This window comes from Mobula hypostoma, chromosome 2, assembly GCF_963921235.1.
Source record: "Mobula hypostoma chromosome 2, sMobHyp1.1, whole genome shotgun sequence".
Lineage (NCBI taxonomy): Eukaryota > Metazoa > Chordata > Chondrichthyes > Myliobatiformes > Myliobatidae > Mobula > Mobula hypostoma.
Window position 1 is genome coordinate 191,243,759 of NC_086098.1, and position 20,949 is coordinate 191,264,707.

General features: G+C 38.9%; 1 protein-coding gene across 7 annotated transcripts in view; it reads left to right on the forward strand.

The window, feature by feature from the left end:
• Positions 1-20,949, forward strand: part of LOC134342756 (receptor-type tyrosine-protein phosphatase T-like) — a 1,640,095-nt gene that overhangs the window by 1,587,448 nt on the left and 31,698 nt on the right. For 6 of the 7 annotated variants that reach the window (XM_063041291.1, XM_063041286.1, XM_063041289.1 and 3 more), the window contains 2 exons: positions 8,321-8,418; positions 19,903-20,019. In XM_063041291.1, coding sequence (XP_062897361.1) covers positions 8,321-8,418; positions 19,903-20,019 — 215 coding nt within the window. The remainder of the gene's footprint in view (positions 1-8,320; positions 8,419-19,902; positions 20,020-20,949) is intronic. The other variant, XM_063041287.1, reaches the window with a different exon arrangement.

A 20,949-nucleotide genomic window follows, 5' to 3' on the forward strand; every position in this document is an offset into this window, starting at 1 on the left:
ATTTATAAATACAGTGCGGAACAGGTGCTTCCAGCCCAATGAGCCAGACCAGCCAGCAACCCACTTAATTAACACTAGCCTCATTCAAAAGTTTCAAAGGTACATTTACTGTCAGCGAAATGTATACAATATACATCCTGAAATGCTTTTTCTTCACAACCATCCAGGAAAACAGAGGAGTGCCTCAAAGGATGAATGACAGTTAAACATTAGAACCCCAAAGTCCCCCCCAACCAGCTCCTCTCCCTCCCACACAGCACGCAACAATCCCCCTCCCCCACCAACAATAAAAAAACAAGGGCACCTGCCACCGAGCACTAAAGTGTGAGCAAAGCAACAGTAAAGACACAGACTTGCAGTTACCCCAAAGACTACATTGTTCACCCAGCATTCGAAATACCACGGGCTCACAGGACAATTTGCAATGACCAATTAACCTAGTAACTGGTTAACTTTGGACTGTGGGAGGAAACTGGAGCACCCGGATGAACCCCATGTAGACATGGGGAGAACGTACAAACTCCTTATAGACAGTGCTGGAATTGAACTCTGAACTCCAGAATGTCTGAGCTGTAATGGCAGTACACTAACCGCTACGCTACGCTAAAAGCAATGGGGCATGAGTCCAAAGAATCATAGTGCCATAGAGTCAAACGTTATCTAGACTGTGTTGAACCATTAATCCGCCTTGTCCCATCCACCCGCAAGCAGACCATAGCCCTCAGTTCCCCTCTCATCCAAATTTCTCTAAAATGTTGAAATCAACTCCATATCCACCACTTGCACTGGCAGCACTCACCACCTTCTGAGTGAAGTTCCCCATCCTGTTACCCCTTAAACATTTCACCCTTCACCCTTAACCCATGACCTGTATTTACAATCTCACCCAATATCAGTGGGAAAAGGCTGCTTGCATTTACTCTATCTATACCTCTCATAATTTTGAATACAACTATATACAACTTTGTACATCATCTGAGAAGATACAAATGATCTTGAGGCTCGACAATGGTAGCACATAGAAAACCACACAGTGAATAAAGAACTTCCCAGCTACCTGCACCATGTATCACTTCTCTGACTCTCTGCTACTTCATAACCTATTGAAAATGAAAATGAAGGCATAACATCTGAGATATACTATGTGACGCAGGGCCCTTAGTCCTAATAGCTCAAGAAATTCTAGAACCTGAGGAGACAGATGTAGAGGGAAGTAACAGCAAACCAAATCATACAATGTAGAACTTCACAATCCTCACATCAGAAGAGTTCAGAATTCGGAATACCAAATTTAGACTCAGATACCATTTTGAAAAGGGTGCAAAGGAAATAAAAAGCAAGCAAGGTTAGAGGATGGGCAGAATGCTCAGCAGAGGCAGCTTTAAAGCTGTAGCTTGAACCCGTGCTTAAAATGCGACTGCTGAGTCGTAATCAATGAAAATATAAGGACCAGGGAGAAAAGACAATGGGTAGCCAAATTTCAGAAGGAACATCCTGCCTCAAAGACAGCACAATATTGAACAATGTGCCATAACCTGGGCTGATTCTATAAGTGGAAACTCAAATGTGGTCTTCTTGTTTTCCAACCGCTGTCTGCGGCCCTCAATTTTCTAAAACAATAGTGGTACTGTGGTGGGATTATGTCGTCAAGAGAAAGAAATTAAGAGAAACATTTTTTCACTATTTTCAGCTTGTAAATTAGAATAAACGGTGGGTTGAGGAGAAGGCAGAATGTGAGGGGAAGATTAGATATGAGGACGCTGTCACTGCCTTTAGTCTTAATTCAGGTGCAGCACGAACTTCTTCATTCAGTTCAGTCACAAAACTGCACCCTGCACCCTGCAGAAATTTGCCTCAAACTTTGTACCGGTTTATTCCTGCAAAATTGAAGGAAGTGAGTAAGGGAATGGCATTCAATATGTTTGAGTGATGTATGTATCTTGGAATAATATCTGCATATCAGGTTAGCTGTGTGTGAAGTGTTCACCAATGGTAACTAAATGTGTGAATGAGTATTAGGTATGAATCACGATTGACAGATTGGTGGCAGAAGAGCCAATACATTGACCAGTGACTGAGGCTTGATTGGATGCTGTACTTGAAGATATTTTCACTGAACGTGACCACTCATGAAAGTCAATGAACTTTTTGAGATTACTGCATCCTGGCATGTAGATCTATACTCCATGGTCCAGCTATCTGTTCCTAGTGCAAAGTGATTCTCTAGCCCATGGTCCCCAACCTCCGGACTGCGGACCGATACATTGCCGCGGAGCATGCAGCGGTGCAGCAGTAGCCGAAATGCACCCAGCACATCTTTAAGAAAAAAGCTGAAATAAACAAGCTAATTGATTAGGTGCCGCCCGGCACGTAAATGTCAGCCCAGATCAGAGGCACGCAATCGGCAATCGCCTCTGATCTGGGCCGACATTTACATGCCGGGCGGCACCTAATTAATTAGCCTGTTTATTTCGGCCTTTTTCTTAAAGATGTGCTGGCTGCGTTCCGACTACCACTGCACCGCTGCATTCTTCGCGGCAATGTATCGGTCCGTGGCCCGGAGGTTGGGGACCACTGCTCTAGCCAACGTTCGAATCTCATAAAAAAAGTTATCCACCTAGAAGTTCACCCCTGGTTAGTAGCATCAAACATGCAAAACATTAGCTGCTATACCTTCTTCTCTGCTTCTGAAATTTAGTTCTACTGAATGGGAACAAATTTCAGAACCGGATTAGAATGCACAGGTGTAACCACACATTCTGCACTGACAACTGGACAAGCATTTCCAGGCAATCTTCTGTCTGTCCCCCAGAACAGAGTTGCCAGCAATGTGTTGCAACCATAATGCATTTTTCCATTATAGTGTCAGGTTTGGCATTAAGTAGTGGAGATTAATTTAAAAATTGCATAAACAATATAGGTCCCTTGATGAGATTAACAGCCAGTGAACAGCCTGGTTGTCGTAATGCAGTCATTGTCTAAATTTACAAGCATCACCTAGTTGGCTCATTGCTTGCATCACAAGAAAAGGGAATAAATTAATCCAATGTTGTGATCCTTATGCCCATTTTTGGGAGAGTTTTGATCTTAGCCCTTAAATTTTCATAGGTGTGGATTTGTTTTCCCTACTAAGGTGCATCATCCTAATTGAATCTTAAATTAAATTACTATTGATAAAATGTTTACTTATTATTATTTATTTATTTAGATAGAGCGTGAAACAGGCCCTTCCGGTCCTTCGAGCCACGCTGCCCAACAACCCCCAATTTAATCCTAGCCTAATCACTGAACAATTTACACCAATCAATTAACCTACCAACCATTAGTTCCTGGGACTGTGGGATGAAACCAGAGCACCCGGAGCAAACCCACGCGCTCACGGGGAGAACACCTTTCAGGCAGTGTTGGGAACTGAACCCGCATCACCTGTACTGTAAAGTGTTGTGTTACCACTACTCTACCAAGCAATTCAAAATCAACAATTTTCTTCTGCCTCACCTTTAGCCATGTTTTGCCCAGTTTCCCAACTCTCATTATATTTTGTCAACTGATTTGCTGCTCCAAGCTGTCTGCTGCTAATTTCTCACACTATTTCATCTTACTTTCTCCTTTACTCAGTTTTACTCAGTGCCCTATTTCCAGTTCGAACTTAACTTTCCCTGGGTTTCCCATGGCTTCCCTCCCATTGATTTTTCTTTGTCCCCTTGTTGTCAATACCCTGCCTATTAATGCACTTTTCTCAGTCGTTGTTTCTGACTTAATTTTATGCAATGGTACTTCCTTGTTCTGAAAAAAAATTCTTGCTAACGAAAAAGTGATCTTTCAGAAAGTCATCTGTTATCCCACTGTTATAATATTATTAGACAGTTCACTAGAATGATAAAATGAACTCGATCTCAAAATATACCTCATTATAGCCTTATGCCTTATTGTCTGTCTGTACTGCACTTCCTCTGTAACTGTAGCACTTTATTCTGCATCCTGTTACTGTTTTCCTTTTATTACCTCAGCGCACGGTTGTGAAGAAATGATATGTATCAATGGTATGCAAAACAAAATTTATCACTGTAACAATAATATTCCATTTTACCAATTTAATATTAAAATATTTTATTTAACCCAAGCTGTTAAAATTCTGGTTTTCAAAAACTTGTGTATAATCAGTGCCTCAAAAGAGTGTGTTATCTTCCTTCCCACTTGGCTTCTCTGAACTGCCTCTGTAGTCTCACATCAAGGCTGATAGATGTGTTCTTGGCTGTTCCTACAGCCACTTCAAATTGAATTGTCAGATCATCAGTCTCAACTCAAATCAGATTTAGGATTGAAAGTTGAAAGGATAGTGTACTAATTAAATGCACCACAGGGTTCCCAATGTGATACATTTTCTCTTTTTTTCCCTGTTTCATAGCCTCTTAAAGCACAATCTGGCTGAGAGAACAGTATTGATCAAGAATCTCTCTGTATCCTCCAACAATGGTAGGGCGGTAGCTTTCTATAATGACAGGAATGAATGGGGAAGAGAAGAGAATATTTTGACTTTAACATACACCATCAACTATGCTGTTATATTGTGAATCACTTAGATTGTTCTCAAGAGCAAAATTATTAAATCAAACATTTCCTGGAGCATGTCTTGAATTTTGGAGAATATTGTGTGAGTTACAAATATAGATGTTGTTCTGATAAAGTGAGATTTCTCCATATGTCACTAAATAGCCTTTAAGTTCACTAAAAAGTGTTGTTAAAATGTAGTTAACGTCATTTTCCACAGTATTCTGGGAGATGCATTGGCTCTGAGCAAACTGTGCCTTTACATGTCCCTAGACAAATCCTCACACTATAAATCTCCATCGATATTAGAGATCTAAAGCATGATTATGAACCACATGTCGCTTACAGAATTATAGATAATCAATATTAATGGTTCTGTCAAATCTACAACTGCTTGCCTGATACAATTAAGAGTGTGTGTATTATATGTGTATGTATACTATGTAATTTAGTAATGCGGCAGTTTTGATTAATTAGTTGATGTAGTGTTTTCACAAATCACTTTAATTCAGACATTATTCAATATTTAATCACTTAATGAAATGATACTTTGAACCCGTGTGTCATTTTGTGTTTTATTATGCATGTTTGGTTGTATACATGTGTGCGCGTGTGTAAAAATACTGTCCGTAAAATGTACCTTCAAATTATGTCGTGGAAAATGTAACCTAGCATGATCCTTTGTTTGTTATATTATACTTTGAAAATAAAGCTCTTAGATTAAATGAAATATTTTAATCAATCAACAGAAAAGAAATATAGTGTAATCATATTTCACTTGCTTTTGAGGACTTGTTGCATAAATTTGTGAACTTTTTCTTGAATGAAAACAAATGCAGATCAGATTAGCTTCATTATCAGGTCTCTTAATGAGATTCAGTAACACTGGTTTGGAAAAAATAATAATTTTACTTTAAGACCGAGTAAGCCTGGATAAAATGCAACCACTTCAGTTTAGCTGATGTCATTTTGGAGAGCTCCTATTTGCAAATTATGTTGCAACCTTATACTAATATAAAACTACTTATTGCATAAGACATAAAATTCTGTGAGTGAATGGACATGTGTCGATGCATCATGTTTTTGCATCTCCTGAGGCAAGCCCTGATTACTCTACTGTATCTGTAAGTCCAAAACCCAGAATTTTTTGAAGGAAGCATTGTGCTTTGCTCTGTAGCTTCCTTTAAAATTATCACTCCAATTTTTCAGTCTACTCATCGAAGTTGCCTTGATGGGTGTCTCTGAGGAAACAATAAAGTCCATTGCTTGCTTTCATCAAAAAGAAGACTAACATAATTATTTTCATACAAACAGAATATTGTCCTCCCAAACACTATCACTCAAGGGTTAACGCATTGTGAGTTGATATTGTAAGGATTCCTGACTGCTGTTTCTACAAAGTACTTCCCTGTCCAGCTCTCAGAAGCAATGATCTCAGCAGGAGCACACATAATAACTTCTGAACTTCCTGTTTATGACCCTTGGAGCCTCAAGTGGAAGCCCTGCCCTCACATTTATTTCATGACTAATCTATCCTGAAGGAAAATCCAGTTCTTCTCAACTTAATTTGAATGTTATAACACTCATACATTGTTCAAAGGTCTTCTGTTGCTGCAATATGTAGAACATAATGTGCGCTTAAGATGTAAAAAAACTTCTGAATGTAATGAAAGGAAGGTAATGAGAAAAGTCTTGTCAAATTGCAAGTATCTTGCCAGCTCCAGTTCTCTTGTTTCTATTTTTTCAAACTGTTTGAACAACAGTAGAGCAATCAATATCAAAGTAACCTGGGAACTTAATTGTGTGATCAAAAGGACTGAACAAGATCAAAAATTCAGAGGAGAACTAGGGATTCAGGAGCTGATATGTCATGGGACTGTAATGCTTTTACCACTACTGCTTCTCGCCGGAAAGTTCTTTTGTTCTTTAAAGTGATGGACCCAGAAATGCTAATGAGCAATGCATCACCAACCAAAGTAGTACGCACAGTCGCCCTATGCCAGTTATTGTGGAACCCACAGCGAGGGATTTTCTTACACACACATTATACAAGCATGCCAGCTTCCACAACTTTGGTCCATTAACTCATGGCAACAGTAGAATTAAGCAAAGTAAACTTACAATCATGATCTCACACCACAGTAAAAACTTAAAGCAGCCAGTCACAATAGAAAGTGCAGCTTCATTTTGTTAGGTTCCCATTAGATTAATATACTTTTCATTGAGAGTGGTGTAAAGACTGGGGATCTTATATGTCCAGTGAGTGATCAGATATTGTCACATCAGAGGTGGTTATCCCAGGGATTTTTTGGAGCGCTGGGACCCACAATAATGTAGAAGGCTTTATCTGAAAGATGGGAGACAACTTGTCCATCATAGAAGATTGAAAGAAATGCAAACTCTTCAACAATGGCTCAGGTAAGGTGCTGACAGGCTTTCATAATCACTTTAAGATTTGTTTTGCCATTGGAAGCCTATGCACTTCTTCAGCAGAATGTACAATTAATTCTTACAGGAGTAACATCCAAGTTGCTGCATGCTCCACATCCTTAACATGTAAATATGTGGCACGATAGAAGATGCAAAACAATTTTGCATTCAAACCCAAAAATACCAAGTACACTTTGTCATTGATTTTGCACTTCAAACAGTTCAAAAATCATCTAATGGGCTATCGAGATTTTAGCCTGTGGCATTTTTTCATAGGACCAAATATGTCAAACTCAATCAGAATATTTGTGACTTAACGTCGATTGAATTTATAAATGGTGTGTCATTTTTTAAAAATACTTAATTTCTTTTTTTTATTCTATTTTGCTTTCTATGAAAGTTGCAATGGTTGTCAACAATTTAAGTCTTATAATGTAGATTATTTTCACTCATTATAGGGAGATTATTCTTTATCAGCCTATAAATCAAAGACTTACTGAAAGGGTTTAACTGTCAATAATCACTATTTTGAGCTGAGAGATGCCTTTCCAACCAGGAGGAGATATTTCAACTAACAAAGCAGGATAGACACTGCTATTTTAATTTAAATGGAATACAATTATTTTTAGGAATAATTCTGACAGTTATAATTCTACAAAGGATTTCCTACCACAAATACAATTTTGTTTATAAGCTAGAAAACCATACTGGTGAGTAGCAGTTGAACATGTTTGTTGCAAAGAAGCTTTAGGAAGAGATCCTTTTTGGTCAAGGCTGAGGAGTGGACCCTAGGTCTTCGTGTCTGTAATTCCGCTCCACCCTCACATCCTTCTAATATTTATCTCTTTTTGTAAGTTATTTAATGACAAGCCCATCTACATGTGATGTTTTCACAACTCCCATTGATCAGGTCAGATGACAGAAGCTTTGGGTTAACAATATAATTTCTTTTGATTAGGTTGCAGACTGGGTTAAGTCAACAATAGGCTTCCTGAGCCTAGGCAGTATTATTTCTCAAGATAGCTAATTAATACAAGTTTAAAAAATAACAGTAAACAGCTTGAATCTGAGTTTAGCAAAAAGCCTCCTGACACTGAATAGTGAATATTCATCACAATTTCTGTGTAATTGCAACCAAATATCTGCTTCTTAATTACTAACTTTAAACATATAAATATTAAAAATATTGGAAAAGAACTATATTTGTAAACTGCCTTATTTGGCTTTGCTGTTTATTACATATTTCTTGATAACTATTATCAAAAATGTAATTTATTTTGCATTGTATACATTAATAATTATTAGAATTAACCAATTATTTTGTTTTCCTATCCTGAAGGTCCAATGCAGGAAACAGTTAAAGATTTCTGGAGAATGATATGGCAGGAAAATTCATCCAGTATCGTCATGGTAACTAATCTGGTCGAAGTGGGAAGGGTATGACATGCCTTCTAAATTCATCTTCTATCTATCCGTTTTGTTTTAGCAGAATTATAACTTCATAAATTAATTTGGGATAATGTTAACACCTGTTCTTTGAAGTTTCGTCTAACCTCATAGTTGTCGAGTTCCCAGGTTGTGCAAGTAAATATTTTAATGTTTTTCATTATACACAATAGGTTGTAAAATGAAATTCAAAGACTTCCATTAGGGCAATAATCCATTACTTACATAATTTAGGTAAAGAATTCTAAGTGTTTTAACTTTTATCTTCTGTCCAACTGAGGAAAAATAACAAACAATTGCTAAATAAATAAGTGTGGGAAATTAATTTTACTGAGGCTGTGCTCTAAAGTGAGAAGAAATCTAAAATGTTGCTTTATTTCAAGCAAGTTAATATCTCCAATTTAGTGACCAGAAATGGTACATACATATCTGGATGCATCACAGTCATGCTGAGGATGATAAACAGATGTACGGTATCTTGATCCCTTGTCTGAAACAGTACCTACAGTTATTTCAGCAAATGGCTAACTGTGGCTCGATTGTAAAACTGTTTCTTTTCCAAAAAAAACAAACTTTGGGTATGCCTGTTCCTAAATGTTTGTAATTAATTAACTGGATTGGATTACGAAGAAGAAGAAACAATGTTTGTTCCATTTTCAGAGATCATGAGATATTCACAAAACTTCACTCGTTCCTGCTACAGTTGCCCCACTTATTGCCCTCATTTCCATCTTCAAAATGTACAGCTCTGAACCTAGAGTCTCCAATCCACCATACTGCCTCCTGTTCTGTCCCTTCCAGGATTCATTGACTTGAGGCCCACCATGACAATAATCGTGGCCGATCTTGGTTTCAGCACAGCTCTGAGCTAAAGGGTAATGCTTTATTAATTCACAGACAACGTAGACATAGGTACAGTATATGCTAATTTCTAATTCCAATTCTACTGTCTTTTTTCACATTACAGAAAACAATTGCAATTGTATAGCTTCACATAATATCTGCTGAAAATCCCAATTACCTCACAGTTAATGAATACTGCTGCCTATAATGCTTCGATGGCAAGTGCAGAACAGAAGTACAAGGTCCAGTTAAGCAGATGGAGTATCCAAGTCAAAGACTCTGTGTTCTGTTTCTTATCATGATTATTTTCATGACACATTTTCATGAAATATATTGCAGGATCTACTTATCGTGAAATATTTTCAACTGGGTTTAAAATGTTGCTCTGTTAATGTTCTCCAGTTGAGTAAGTCTTCCCTGCCCACATAGTTTTGTACGAGGTTAGACAGAATTACAACTTTATGTAGCCTGGTACAAAACCATTTTCTTGTCGATGGTTGACCTTGTTTCATCTATGTTGAAATAAATTATGTCCAGAATCAAAGAGACACAAGGTCGGAAGTGAACTGAGGCAAATATTTTCATCAGCTCATTGTAATCAGTGGCTTGGCTGCTTTAATTAGCTTTGCTATAGAATAACAATATAATACATTATTTAAAGATGTCAAGACACTCTAAAGACACATTGGCACTAACATGTGTCAGTAAGCTGACATTTTGTTCCCTGTTGTGTTTAATTATCTGGCATTGATTTTAATAGCAACAAAGGATGTTTTATGCACTAAAACATTAAAGTCAATGGTCCAGTACAGTACTTTTCTGGCATCTCACGGAAATGCTCTCCCTTCTGGTCAGACAAATGGGTAAACGTTTCACTGTTACTAATGCAGTATCAGTGTGTGGGGGTGTGCCAACACACTGCATATCTTGCTCTCAAATTATGAAATTCTGAGCCTCAGCATTTTCTGTACTTATTTCGTTTCTAGCATCTGCAGCTGTTTTGATTCTCATCGACAAAAGAATCCCTAATTCCAATCTGTTTAGCTAAGCTTCTGAATTTGTGTCCAGAAACACAGAGTAGCCACAGCATCACAATTGCCATAAAAGTGAAGTAAACATTGATAGAGATGTAACTGGAAAATGTAGTGGACAAATCAATTAATTATAGGTCTCTGTATGGCTCACTACATGCAGGTCCCACCACTGTGCTGATTCCTAAATTGCTTCAATGTCTAAGCTGGTGTAGCAAGTGTAAAATCAATTAATGTTGTCTTTTCATCATCTGTGTTGCCTTCGTCTTCCTACTCTGCCTCTCCATATAATTTTGTTTGAGTTTCTGAAAGGGGGAGAATAAGCAGACTTTGTGTTATCGTGTACTCAGGAAGATATGAGGCACTTATTTAAACCATCAGCAGCTTGCAAATCTGTGAGCAGGAGCTTCAGATGTACGTCTATTATGGCTATTGGTTGCAATCTTTCCTTTGGCATTGGTCTCAGCTCCTGGAATTCAGGGATGGCCAGCACTGACTCATCCATCGGGATTTAGACATGTGGCCATGCCTATTTTGCTCCATTTCCCTGCTCTATTTTACTTAAGGACTGAGCATCAACTTAACAAACTTAACTTTAACTTACAATATTTGTCTGTTGCTGGAGCATCCAATCAGTGAACAGTATGGTTCTCGCTAGCTGGATGCCACAATCATTATATTCAGTTGGTATGCTGACTGCAACAGAGAATGTGTTTAGTACACATTGCCATCCTGCCTTTTTGGTGACAAGAATATTGAAATTAGTGTTCCTGCTCTCAATATAACTGCATATTGTAGTGTATTCGACTTACACAAACTATTCGTCCATTTTAGATCATAAGACATTGCAGCAGAATTAGGCTTTTCAGCCCATGTGCTCCACCATTCCATCATAGCTCATTTATATCCCACTCAATTTCTATTCTCCTGCCTTCTCCCTTTAACTTTTGACATCCTTACTAATCAAGAACCTATCAGCCTCTGCTTTAAATACAGTATACCCAACGAATTGGCCTCCAGAGCCGACTGTTTCCTTATCATCCTTTTGATGAGAACTTTTAATCTTTCTGTGCCAGCTTCTGGGCTGTTTTTTATGTAATCAGATCACCAGTCAGTTCCGTCATCTCTGATCAGGCAATCCCTGTAGGTCCCTGAACTGTTCACCTCACTCTTCGGGGCTGCTTCTGGTAACTGAGTCTATGTTACCCAGCTCTTAGCCGCAGCAATCCTTCATTTCACATTCTCATTCTGCTCTGTTCGATTAGGCTTTTTTCTTCCAATCTTCTCTGCAATCTCTGAAAATTCAATGTAACCTTTCCATGATTTAAGTTGGTAAGTGGACCAGTTTCCTCATTTATTATGTTGTGCTGCAAGTCTAGATCAATAACTCCTTCTATCATGTGCCTCTGAAGGGTTGGGGGGGAAGGGGGGAATAAAACTCTGGCTATCCTGTCAATTGAATTCTCAATGCCTTCCCAATTCTCTTTTCAGTTTCATTTTTGATTCAATTTGAACTAAAATTAAGATCAAAACATTCACATTTCCAACATATTCCAAGAGGTTTATATAATGTTGCAGCTCTTGCTTCTCCAAAACTTGAAGATAATGAACCCACAATGACCTGGCTGCAGCCTCTACTTACTGACCCCTGCTTTCCAGCTTTTTGCACTCATCCTGAAATTTAGAGCTATTATCAAAAATAGAAAGTAGCCCATTTTCATCAATCAGCAGCCAGTTATCGCCTGTTCCTGCTCGCAATCCAGTGATCCTGGATGGTACAGTTTGCAACCATTTGGCTCAATATTCGAAGGAATCTTCAGCTGCATTCAAATCTAGCTGTATACTACTTTAGGATACTTTTAATATTCTCTCATGGGATGTCAAGTCAACCTTTGATACCATTCTCAGTTGCCCATGTTTGTGCTTCAAATAAGGAAAATGGAAAGTGCTGTAAATACTAAACTGGCTAGATTGTAACTGACTGGTTGCATTACCATCTGGTGTGGATGCACCAACGTACATGATCGGTAAAAGCTGTGGAAGGCTGTAAACTCAGCTAGCTCCCTCAATGGGCACTAGCCTCCCCACCATCGAGGACATCTTCAATAAGCTATGCCTCAAGAAGGCAACATATGTCATTTAGGACCCTCACCGTCTAGAGCATACCCTCTTTGACATAGAGTCACAGAAAACTACAACACAGAAATAGGCCATTCGGCCCCTCTAGTCCAAGCCTAACTATTATGCTGCCTAGTCCCACACCCAAACCCGGAACATCGTCCTCTATACCCCTCCCCTCCATGTATCTATCCAAATTTCTCTTAAGTGTTGAAATCGACCCCACATCCGCCATTTGCCCCAGCATCTCGTTCCACACTCTTACCACCCTCTTAGTGAAGAAGTTCCTTCTCATGCTCGTCTTAAACATTTCACCTTTCACCCTTAACCTACACCCTCTAGTTACAGTCTCATCCAACCACAGTGGAAACAGTGAGCTTGCATTTACCCTATCTATACCCCTCATATTTTGTAAAACTCTGTCAAATCTCTTCATTCCCCTACACTCTAGAGAATAAAATCCTAAACTATTCAACCTTTCCCTATAACTCAGGTCGTCAAGTCCCAGAAACAACCTTGTAGGTTTTCTCCATACTCTTTCGATCTTGTTGACATCTTTCCAGTTCCTTCTGACTATCAATATGTTGAACTCTGGATAGATCCTCTGAGATGTGAATGCCAAGGAATTTGATGCTCACCATTTCCATCTGACCATGTGTCCACCTGACTGATCCCTGAAATCCACAATCATTTCCTTGGTCCTGCTGACGCTGAGTGAGGGCTGTTGTTGTGGCACCACCCAATCTGCCGATTTATCTCCTTGCCTGCATCTGAGATTCAACGGTGGTGCCACTGGGGAACCTATGGCCTTTAAGCTGTGCCTAGCCACCTGGTCATGAGTGTACAGAGTGTAGAGCTATGGGCTCAGCACACGTTCCCGAGGTGCGTCTGTGTTGGCTTTCAGCAAGGGGGAGATGCCATTACAGATTCGTGCTAACAGTGGTATCCCAGTGAGGAAGTAAAGGATCAGACGGAAGTTCAGAGCCCCAAGTTTTGAAGCTTGATGATTAGCGCTGAGGAGAGGAGGTTGTTGAATGTCAAGCTATAATTGATAAAACAGCAGCCTGATATACATATTCATGTTTTCCAGGTCTTCAAAGTGAAATGGACAGCCAGTAAGACTGTGTCTGCTATAGACCTATAGTGGCAGTAGGCAAATTTCAGAGGCTCCAGGTCCTTGCTTAGGCAGGAGTTAATTCTGGCCATGACCAACCTCTCAAAGCACTTCATCACAGTAGATGTGAGTGCTACTGGGCAATAATCATTGAGGCAGCTCACCCTGCTCTTCTTGAGGGCCAATACAATTGACATCCGCTTAAAGCAGGTGGGAGCCTCCGAGTGCAACAGTGAGAGGTTGAAGATGTCCTTGAACATTTCAGCCCATTTATTGACACAGGTTTTCAGTACCCTGCCAGGTACACTATCAGGGCCTGACACCTTGCAAGGGTTCACCCTCTTTAAGGATGATCTGACATCGGCCTCGAGTAGAGAGATCACAGAGGCAGCATTAAAGACTGTAGGCTTTTTCCTTATGTGGAGGCCAATGATTCAACCTCTCAGCCCTATGGTTGAATATGTAGTTGGTTTTCTAATTCTACCAGTTTATTGGAATCCTAGGGATTAACCTATGACTTTACCTTGGATACTAATTAATCTCCATAATTAATCTAAGTAATTTTCTTATGTGGGGAATTGGTTTTGGGTTTTAGCTTTGAAAGACAGCTTGACTGGTACATGCTGAATTCATGTGTAAATCGTATCTGGAATGATGAATAAGGACTGTAAAATGAGAAAGGCTAGATCAGACTCAACAAGCATCTGTGCAAATTGTGGTTTTGCAACAACATTTGCTTCTAACCAGTTTACTTTGAGAGAATTTGGATTGACTAGATTTGTATTCACTGCAGTCAGCAAGCGCCACAAGGAACTGTCCTGTCTCCACTGTACACCTCAGACTTTCAGCTCAAATCAGAGTCTTGTCACTTGTAGAAGTTCTCTGATGACTCTGCAGTGGTTGGGTGTATCAGAGATGGGCAGAAGTCAAGGTACAGAGGACTAGTGGACAAGCTTGTGGAGTGGTGTGGAAGGAATCACTGCTCCTGAATGTGTCCAAAACTAAGGGGATGGTGATTGATTTTGGGAGGAAGAGATCTGTGGGAGAAGAAGTTGCTGTGTTGGAGGAGTACAAATACTTAGGTGTTCACCTTGACAACAGACTTGACTGGAAAACTAACACCAAGGCTGTTTACAAGAAAGGTTGAGCAAACTGTATTTTCTAACAAAGCTGGGATCCTTCAATGTGTGCAGCAGGATGTTGGAGATCTTTTACCAGTTTTTTGTAGTGAGTGCAGTCTTCTTCTTAGTTTTATGTTGGGGCAGCAGCATCAGTGCTGGTGATGCAAAGAAAACTAAATAAACTCATCAAAACAGGCTGCATCCATCTTTGGCTACAACCCAAACTCTTTTGAGTTAGTGGTGAAGAGGAGGTCACAAAACAAACTATTATCCATTGCGGACAATCAGGCACATCCTCTCCATGACCCACTGAATAAGCAGCGGAGCATCCTTTCAACAAACTCATTCAGCTCCACTGTCACAAGGGTCATTATAGAAAATCTTTCTTACCAAATGCAATAAGCATGTACAACAGTTCATCGCTGTGCGACAGGAGAACACACATCATAGTACAATAGAAACATAGAAACATACAAAATAGGTGCAGGAGTAGGCCATTCATCCCTTCGAGCCTGCACCGACATTTATTATGATCATGGCTGATCATCCAACTCAGAACCCTGCCCCAGCCTTCCCTCCATACCCCCTGATCCCCGTAGCCACAAGGGCCATATCTAACTCCCTCTTAAATATAGCCAATGAACTGGCCTCAACTGTTTCCTGTGGCAGAGAATTCCACAGATTCACCACTCTCTGTGTGAAGAAGTTTTTCCTAATCTCGGTCCTAAAAGGCTTCCCCTTTATCCTCAAACTGTGACCCCTCGTTCTGGACTTCCCCAACATCGGGAACAATCTTCCTGCATCTAGCCTGTCCAATCCCTTTAGGACTTTATACGTTTCAATCAGATCCCCCCTCAATCTTCTAAATTCCAATAAGTACAAGCCCAGTTCATCCGGTCTTTCTTCATATGAAAGTCCTGCCATCCCAGGAATCAATCTGGTGAACCTTCTTTGTACTCCCTCTATGGCAAGGATGTATTTCCTCAGATTAGGGGACCAAAACTGCACACAATACTCCAGGTGTGGTCTCACCAAGGCCTTGTACAACTGCAGTAGTACCTCCCTGCTCCTGTACTCGAATCCTCTTGCTATAAATGCCAGCATACAATTCGCCTTTTTCACCGCCTGCTGTACCTGCATGCCCACTTTCAATGACTGGTGTATAATGACACCCAGGTCTCGTTGCACCTCCCCTTTTCCTAATCGGCCACCATTCAGATAATAATCTGTTTTCCTATTTTTGCCACCAAAGTGGATAACTTCACACTTATCCACATTAAATTGCATCTGCCATAAATTTGCCCACTCACCCAACCTAATAGTCTCAGCTTTATGATTTCGTGAAGTATTATTGCACAGTCTTGCACATTATTGAACATTGGTAAATTATTATTGTGTATATTATTATCCTGTATTTTATTATTATATTTATTATTATTTATTATTATTGCCAAGAGTGTTTTTAAATGTTGCTGCTCTAACAAAATAATTTCCCATTCAGGATCAATAAAGTACTTATAATAATTATTATTATTATTAAAATTGAAAGTGATTTCATGGAAACATACAGAATTCTGTCAGTCTTGTTGGACTGTTTCTCCAATCTGGGGGTTTAGGACAAGGGAATCACAGTCTCACGATCTGGTAGAATAAAATGGTTTGGACTGAATTGGGGAGATTTTTTTCTCATTCAGTGATGGTGAATTTGTAGGATTCTCTATCGCAGAAGGCTATGGAAGCCAGTCACTGACAATATTTCAGAAAAAAAACGACAGATTTCTAGACACAAAGGGTGTCAAGGGATATGGTGGCAGGATTAAAGTGCAATAAAACTCTGATAATCTGCTATCCAATCATTCATTAATCCCAATGATTTGGTATCTGAGAGGTCAGGTGATGTTTCCTGTGATTAAACTCCTTATTAACTCACTGGGACCCATTCCCACACTCATTATTAACTTACCTGAGTCCTGTTCCCACACTCCTTATAAACTCACCATAGCTTATTTCAATATTCCCTTTGTACTTACCAGGACCTATCTCTGTCTTCCTTACAAACCTTAAGAAGTCCCATTCCCACACTGATTTGGAACTCTCTAGGATCTCATTCCCATATTTCCCTTAATGACTCGGTTTTCTCTCCCACATTCTCTTCAAACTCACCTTGTTCACTAAAAAAAATTGTATGAGAGTCTGATGTAATGTCTGGGAAAAAGTGGATTGTGTATAACTAAAATTCAATAGTCTGTAAAATATGTTAGCCTGGCATCACCAAAATCCTGAGGTACCCATAGTGAATAACAGGGCAGGCTTGAAGGGGATAATGACCTATTCCTACATATCCCATTCTATGTTTCTATGTAACATACAAAATACTGGAAGAACTCAGCAGGTCAGGCAACCTCTATAGAAATGAACAGATAGTTGACGTCTTGGGCCGAGTCCCTTCTTCAGGACTTAGCAATGTTTCTTTGTATTCCATTTTTCTGTTTAATTGACTTGAATTTACTTAATTTTAGCTGTTCAGTTGTAGGCACTGTTTAAATTTGTGTAACTTGTATCAGCAATGATTTTGACTCAGTCTACAACAGGTCATTAATTACTTATGAAAGAGGTAATTAAGTACTCTTTGGCCATCTAAGGGTTTTTACAGTGACAGTTGAACAATTGTACAAAATAAGTGATTATAAATTTAAGCATTATTTTGTTTGCATTACGTCTAAAAGTGTCAAAGTGATGGTGGACTTAAAAGATGTTCAGGAAAATGGAATCTGTGTTTAGTGAGCTACTTGTTTATATATTTAAACTTTTCCTTTGGTCTTGGAGGGTCCCACTGGAGGAAAGCTCACACTGAGCCAATATTTAAAAAGAATTGCAAGAGAGCAATGGGAGGTCACAGATTTCTTATTTTTATACAAGAAGCAAACCCTGCAAATTAGAACTGAATACAGAATGACTGTAAGTGCACAGCAGTACAGGGAGTAATTCTGAAAAAGGAACAAGGAAAAAGCATTGACCACTCGTCAGATCTGGTTGTTCATATTACCAGCATTAAACTGCATGGCATGGAAAGCATGTACTTAGAATACATTATGTACCTAATTTATGACCATTCAATGATGCTGGTTGTGTATAACCTTTCTACCATCACTTCAATATCATGTCCTCAACATCAAAGCAGTTCTAAATAGACAGTTTATTCCCTTGTCCCAGATTCACAAGTGTAATTTAGAATGGTTAGCGTTAGTTGGAGTTAACTACTCCAACTAAAGCCAATTGTTTGTTGATTTTTAAAAAAGCACCGTAAGGACCTTTGAGGCTTGATGGAAACAGTTATGCCCAGAAATTTCCAGGTAGAGAATCCTGGACTGCTAATTTACCTCCTCCTGCTCAGTACTGTAAGGTATCTCTTTGTCATCCTTGTCATTCTGAAAACAAAATGATCACCCACTCGTGACAGGCAAAGTAAACGGGGTACCTGGAGGTTACAGTTCAGACTGAGTCCTGCAGGATTTCTTGATATTCTGTCTAGCAAAAATTGGCTATAGTTTAATTTATTTATTTATTGTGATACTGCACGAAATAAGCCTTTCGTGCTGTGGGAGGAAATCCACACGGTCAAGGGGAGAAAGTACAAACTCCTTACTTGCAGCAGTGAGAATTGAACCCAGGTCGCTGGTACAGTAAAACGTTGTGCCAACCTCTATGCCACCGTGCCACCCAATGATGAAAATGATGTTATAGCTGGCAGAGGGTTGGAGGAACCTGATCTAGCAATATTCCAGGGAGTGTCTATCAAAGATCTGTGTTGAAATCAGTTATTAGGAGAACGTGTTGCAGGTTCTAATTTGATAAAAGTTTTCACAAAGAGTTATAACTAGAGATTGGAGAAATAGATTGAAGGATTTAATTCTGGACTGCAAGCATAAAACTTCTGAGAGGAACGTGCTCTTGTGTTTGAATAGAATAGCTCCTGAAAGCAGTAGAAATAAGAGAACAAAGAGAATAAGAAAATAAAGAAAGTAAAATAAAAAGAATTGATTTCATGTCATTGATGTGAATGCATTGACCATTACAAAATAAAAAATGTTACAACTTGAATGTATAAAAGTGACCTTACCCAATTCTAAGAAACCAGTTTATCAAATAACAAAAAAAACTGAACCACAGAAGGAGATATTGGCACAGATGATTAAAGCTTGAAGAAGTAGGAGTGACTAAAGAGTTAAAATAGGGTTGTCAGAGAGAAAGTTATAGATGTTTAGGGAAAGAAAGAGCTAAAATCCTAGGTGGATCCAGCCTAATGCACAGCCTCAACTATTGGAGCAAAGAAGATCAGGGATATGCAAGAGAACAAATCATAAGAGTAGAGATGTTGAAGTAGATAATAAATGTAAAGAGGAATAAGGGCATGGAGATATTTGAAAATAAAATTAAATTCAGACATTATCAGACCAGGATTCACTGTATGTCAGTGAAAACAGCCGGTAGGACCATGCATAAGGATATGGGTTATGAGTTCCAGTTGCATTAGCCATCCGCAACTCCATTATAAAGGTTTAGATTCATGCCTATTATATTCACATTTCATTGCTGGTAGAGAAAGAAATGTGGTGAGACACAGAAGTTGAAGAATGCAGATAGTGTCAAGTTTGATGGATGTTTCAGAGGTGAATCTATGAGTCTTCCACCACCACCAGTAAAATTCACACAGAGTGTTTTTGGAAACCATTTTCCTTATAACGATCATCCCCACAGGGAGAGAACTAAACTTAAAATCGTCCTTGATATTGGAATGATGCTGCAGCTGCCAACCTCTCCATATTAATTATTATGAATTAAGATGATTGAAGTATTACATGCAGTATGCCACCATTCAAGATTAGTTATCAATCCAAAATATAAAAACAATTAGGTCTTGGTGGATGTAAGAAACAAAGGAGCAAGAATTTACAAGCAATTGCCTATCCATTGAAATAGCAATCAGCAGTTACACTCTGTGTGATGTTATCATATGGCCATTTCAAATGGAGGGCCACCTACAGATTAAGTTTAAAAGAATGGGAACATAATTTTGTCATACCAGCTAAATATCAGGACAAAATGCCAATTAGCCATGGCACAGGAAATCAACTCACTCAATATGATTTCATCTCAAAAGCATCTGGGGAATGGGAACATGTTTAATAATTATGTTAATGTTCTTCTTTACCCATTTACTGAGAACCCTCTTCTTGTTCTGCATTAGGTGAAATGTTGCAGGTATTGGCCAGATGATACTGAGCTCTATGGTGATATTAAAGTAACGCTGGTCGAGTCTGAACCCCTGGCAGAGTACGTTATTCGTACTTTCACAGTTCAGAAGGTATGCAATATTTATGTAGCTTTTGAGCTATACGAGGTTTTAAAGTGCACAACCAGATAAAAGTGGAAGACCTGAAAATACACTGGCAAAAGATGTAACACTTTGTTCTTATATTCCTGATATAATATATGAACACAAGTAAAATAATGAAGCAGATGGTGTAGTATTTCCTGAATGGAGCCTTGCACAAACATTCCCATATTGTACTATGGGATATTAGGCTGCCCCCTTGTGGAAAATATCATGTGGTTGATATAAAAATGCTGAAGTGAGCAAAATAATTCTAATCAAAGTTTAAAGTTCAAAGTAAATTTATTATCGAAGTACGTAGATAAGAAGACAAATTGTGCAAATAATTTAAAATAGTAAATAAATAATACTGAGAATATGAATTGCAGAGTCCTTGAAAATGAATCTACAGGTTATGGAGTCAGTTCAGTGTTGAGGTGAGTGAAGTTATCCACACTGGTTCGGGAGCCTGACGGTTGTAGGGTGATAATCGTTTCTGAACCTGATTGTGCTGGACCTAAGGCTTCTGACTGATGGTAGTGTCCTTTGGGCCATTTACCCTGCTGTCCACTACAGTTGGGGTTTATTACAGTGATGGCTAATAGATTTTCACAACACCCTGAGTCAAGTAAACTGTGATTACCACCAAGGCATCCAGCAAGGAAACGCAAAGAAAAGCAATTCAACTCAACCAGGTTCTCACGTTCTCGTAGAGCCTGCAAACATCTGCACACAGCTCCAATAGTCAATTAAAATAAACAGAGGAATTGAATTTATAATTAAAATTAGCTTTTTCATCATTAATTAGAGGAAAAAAATAATCATGGCTGGGGGCTGAATCAATTAAATGTGCAGTCTGTAACCAAATGGTCACATGCAGTCCCATTCACTGAGAAATTTATATCTGAAAGTCCTGTCTAT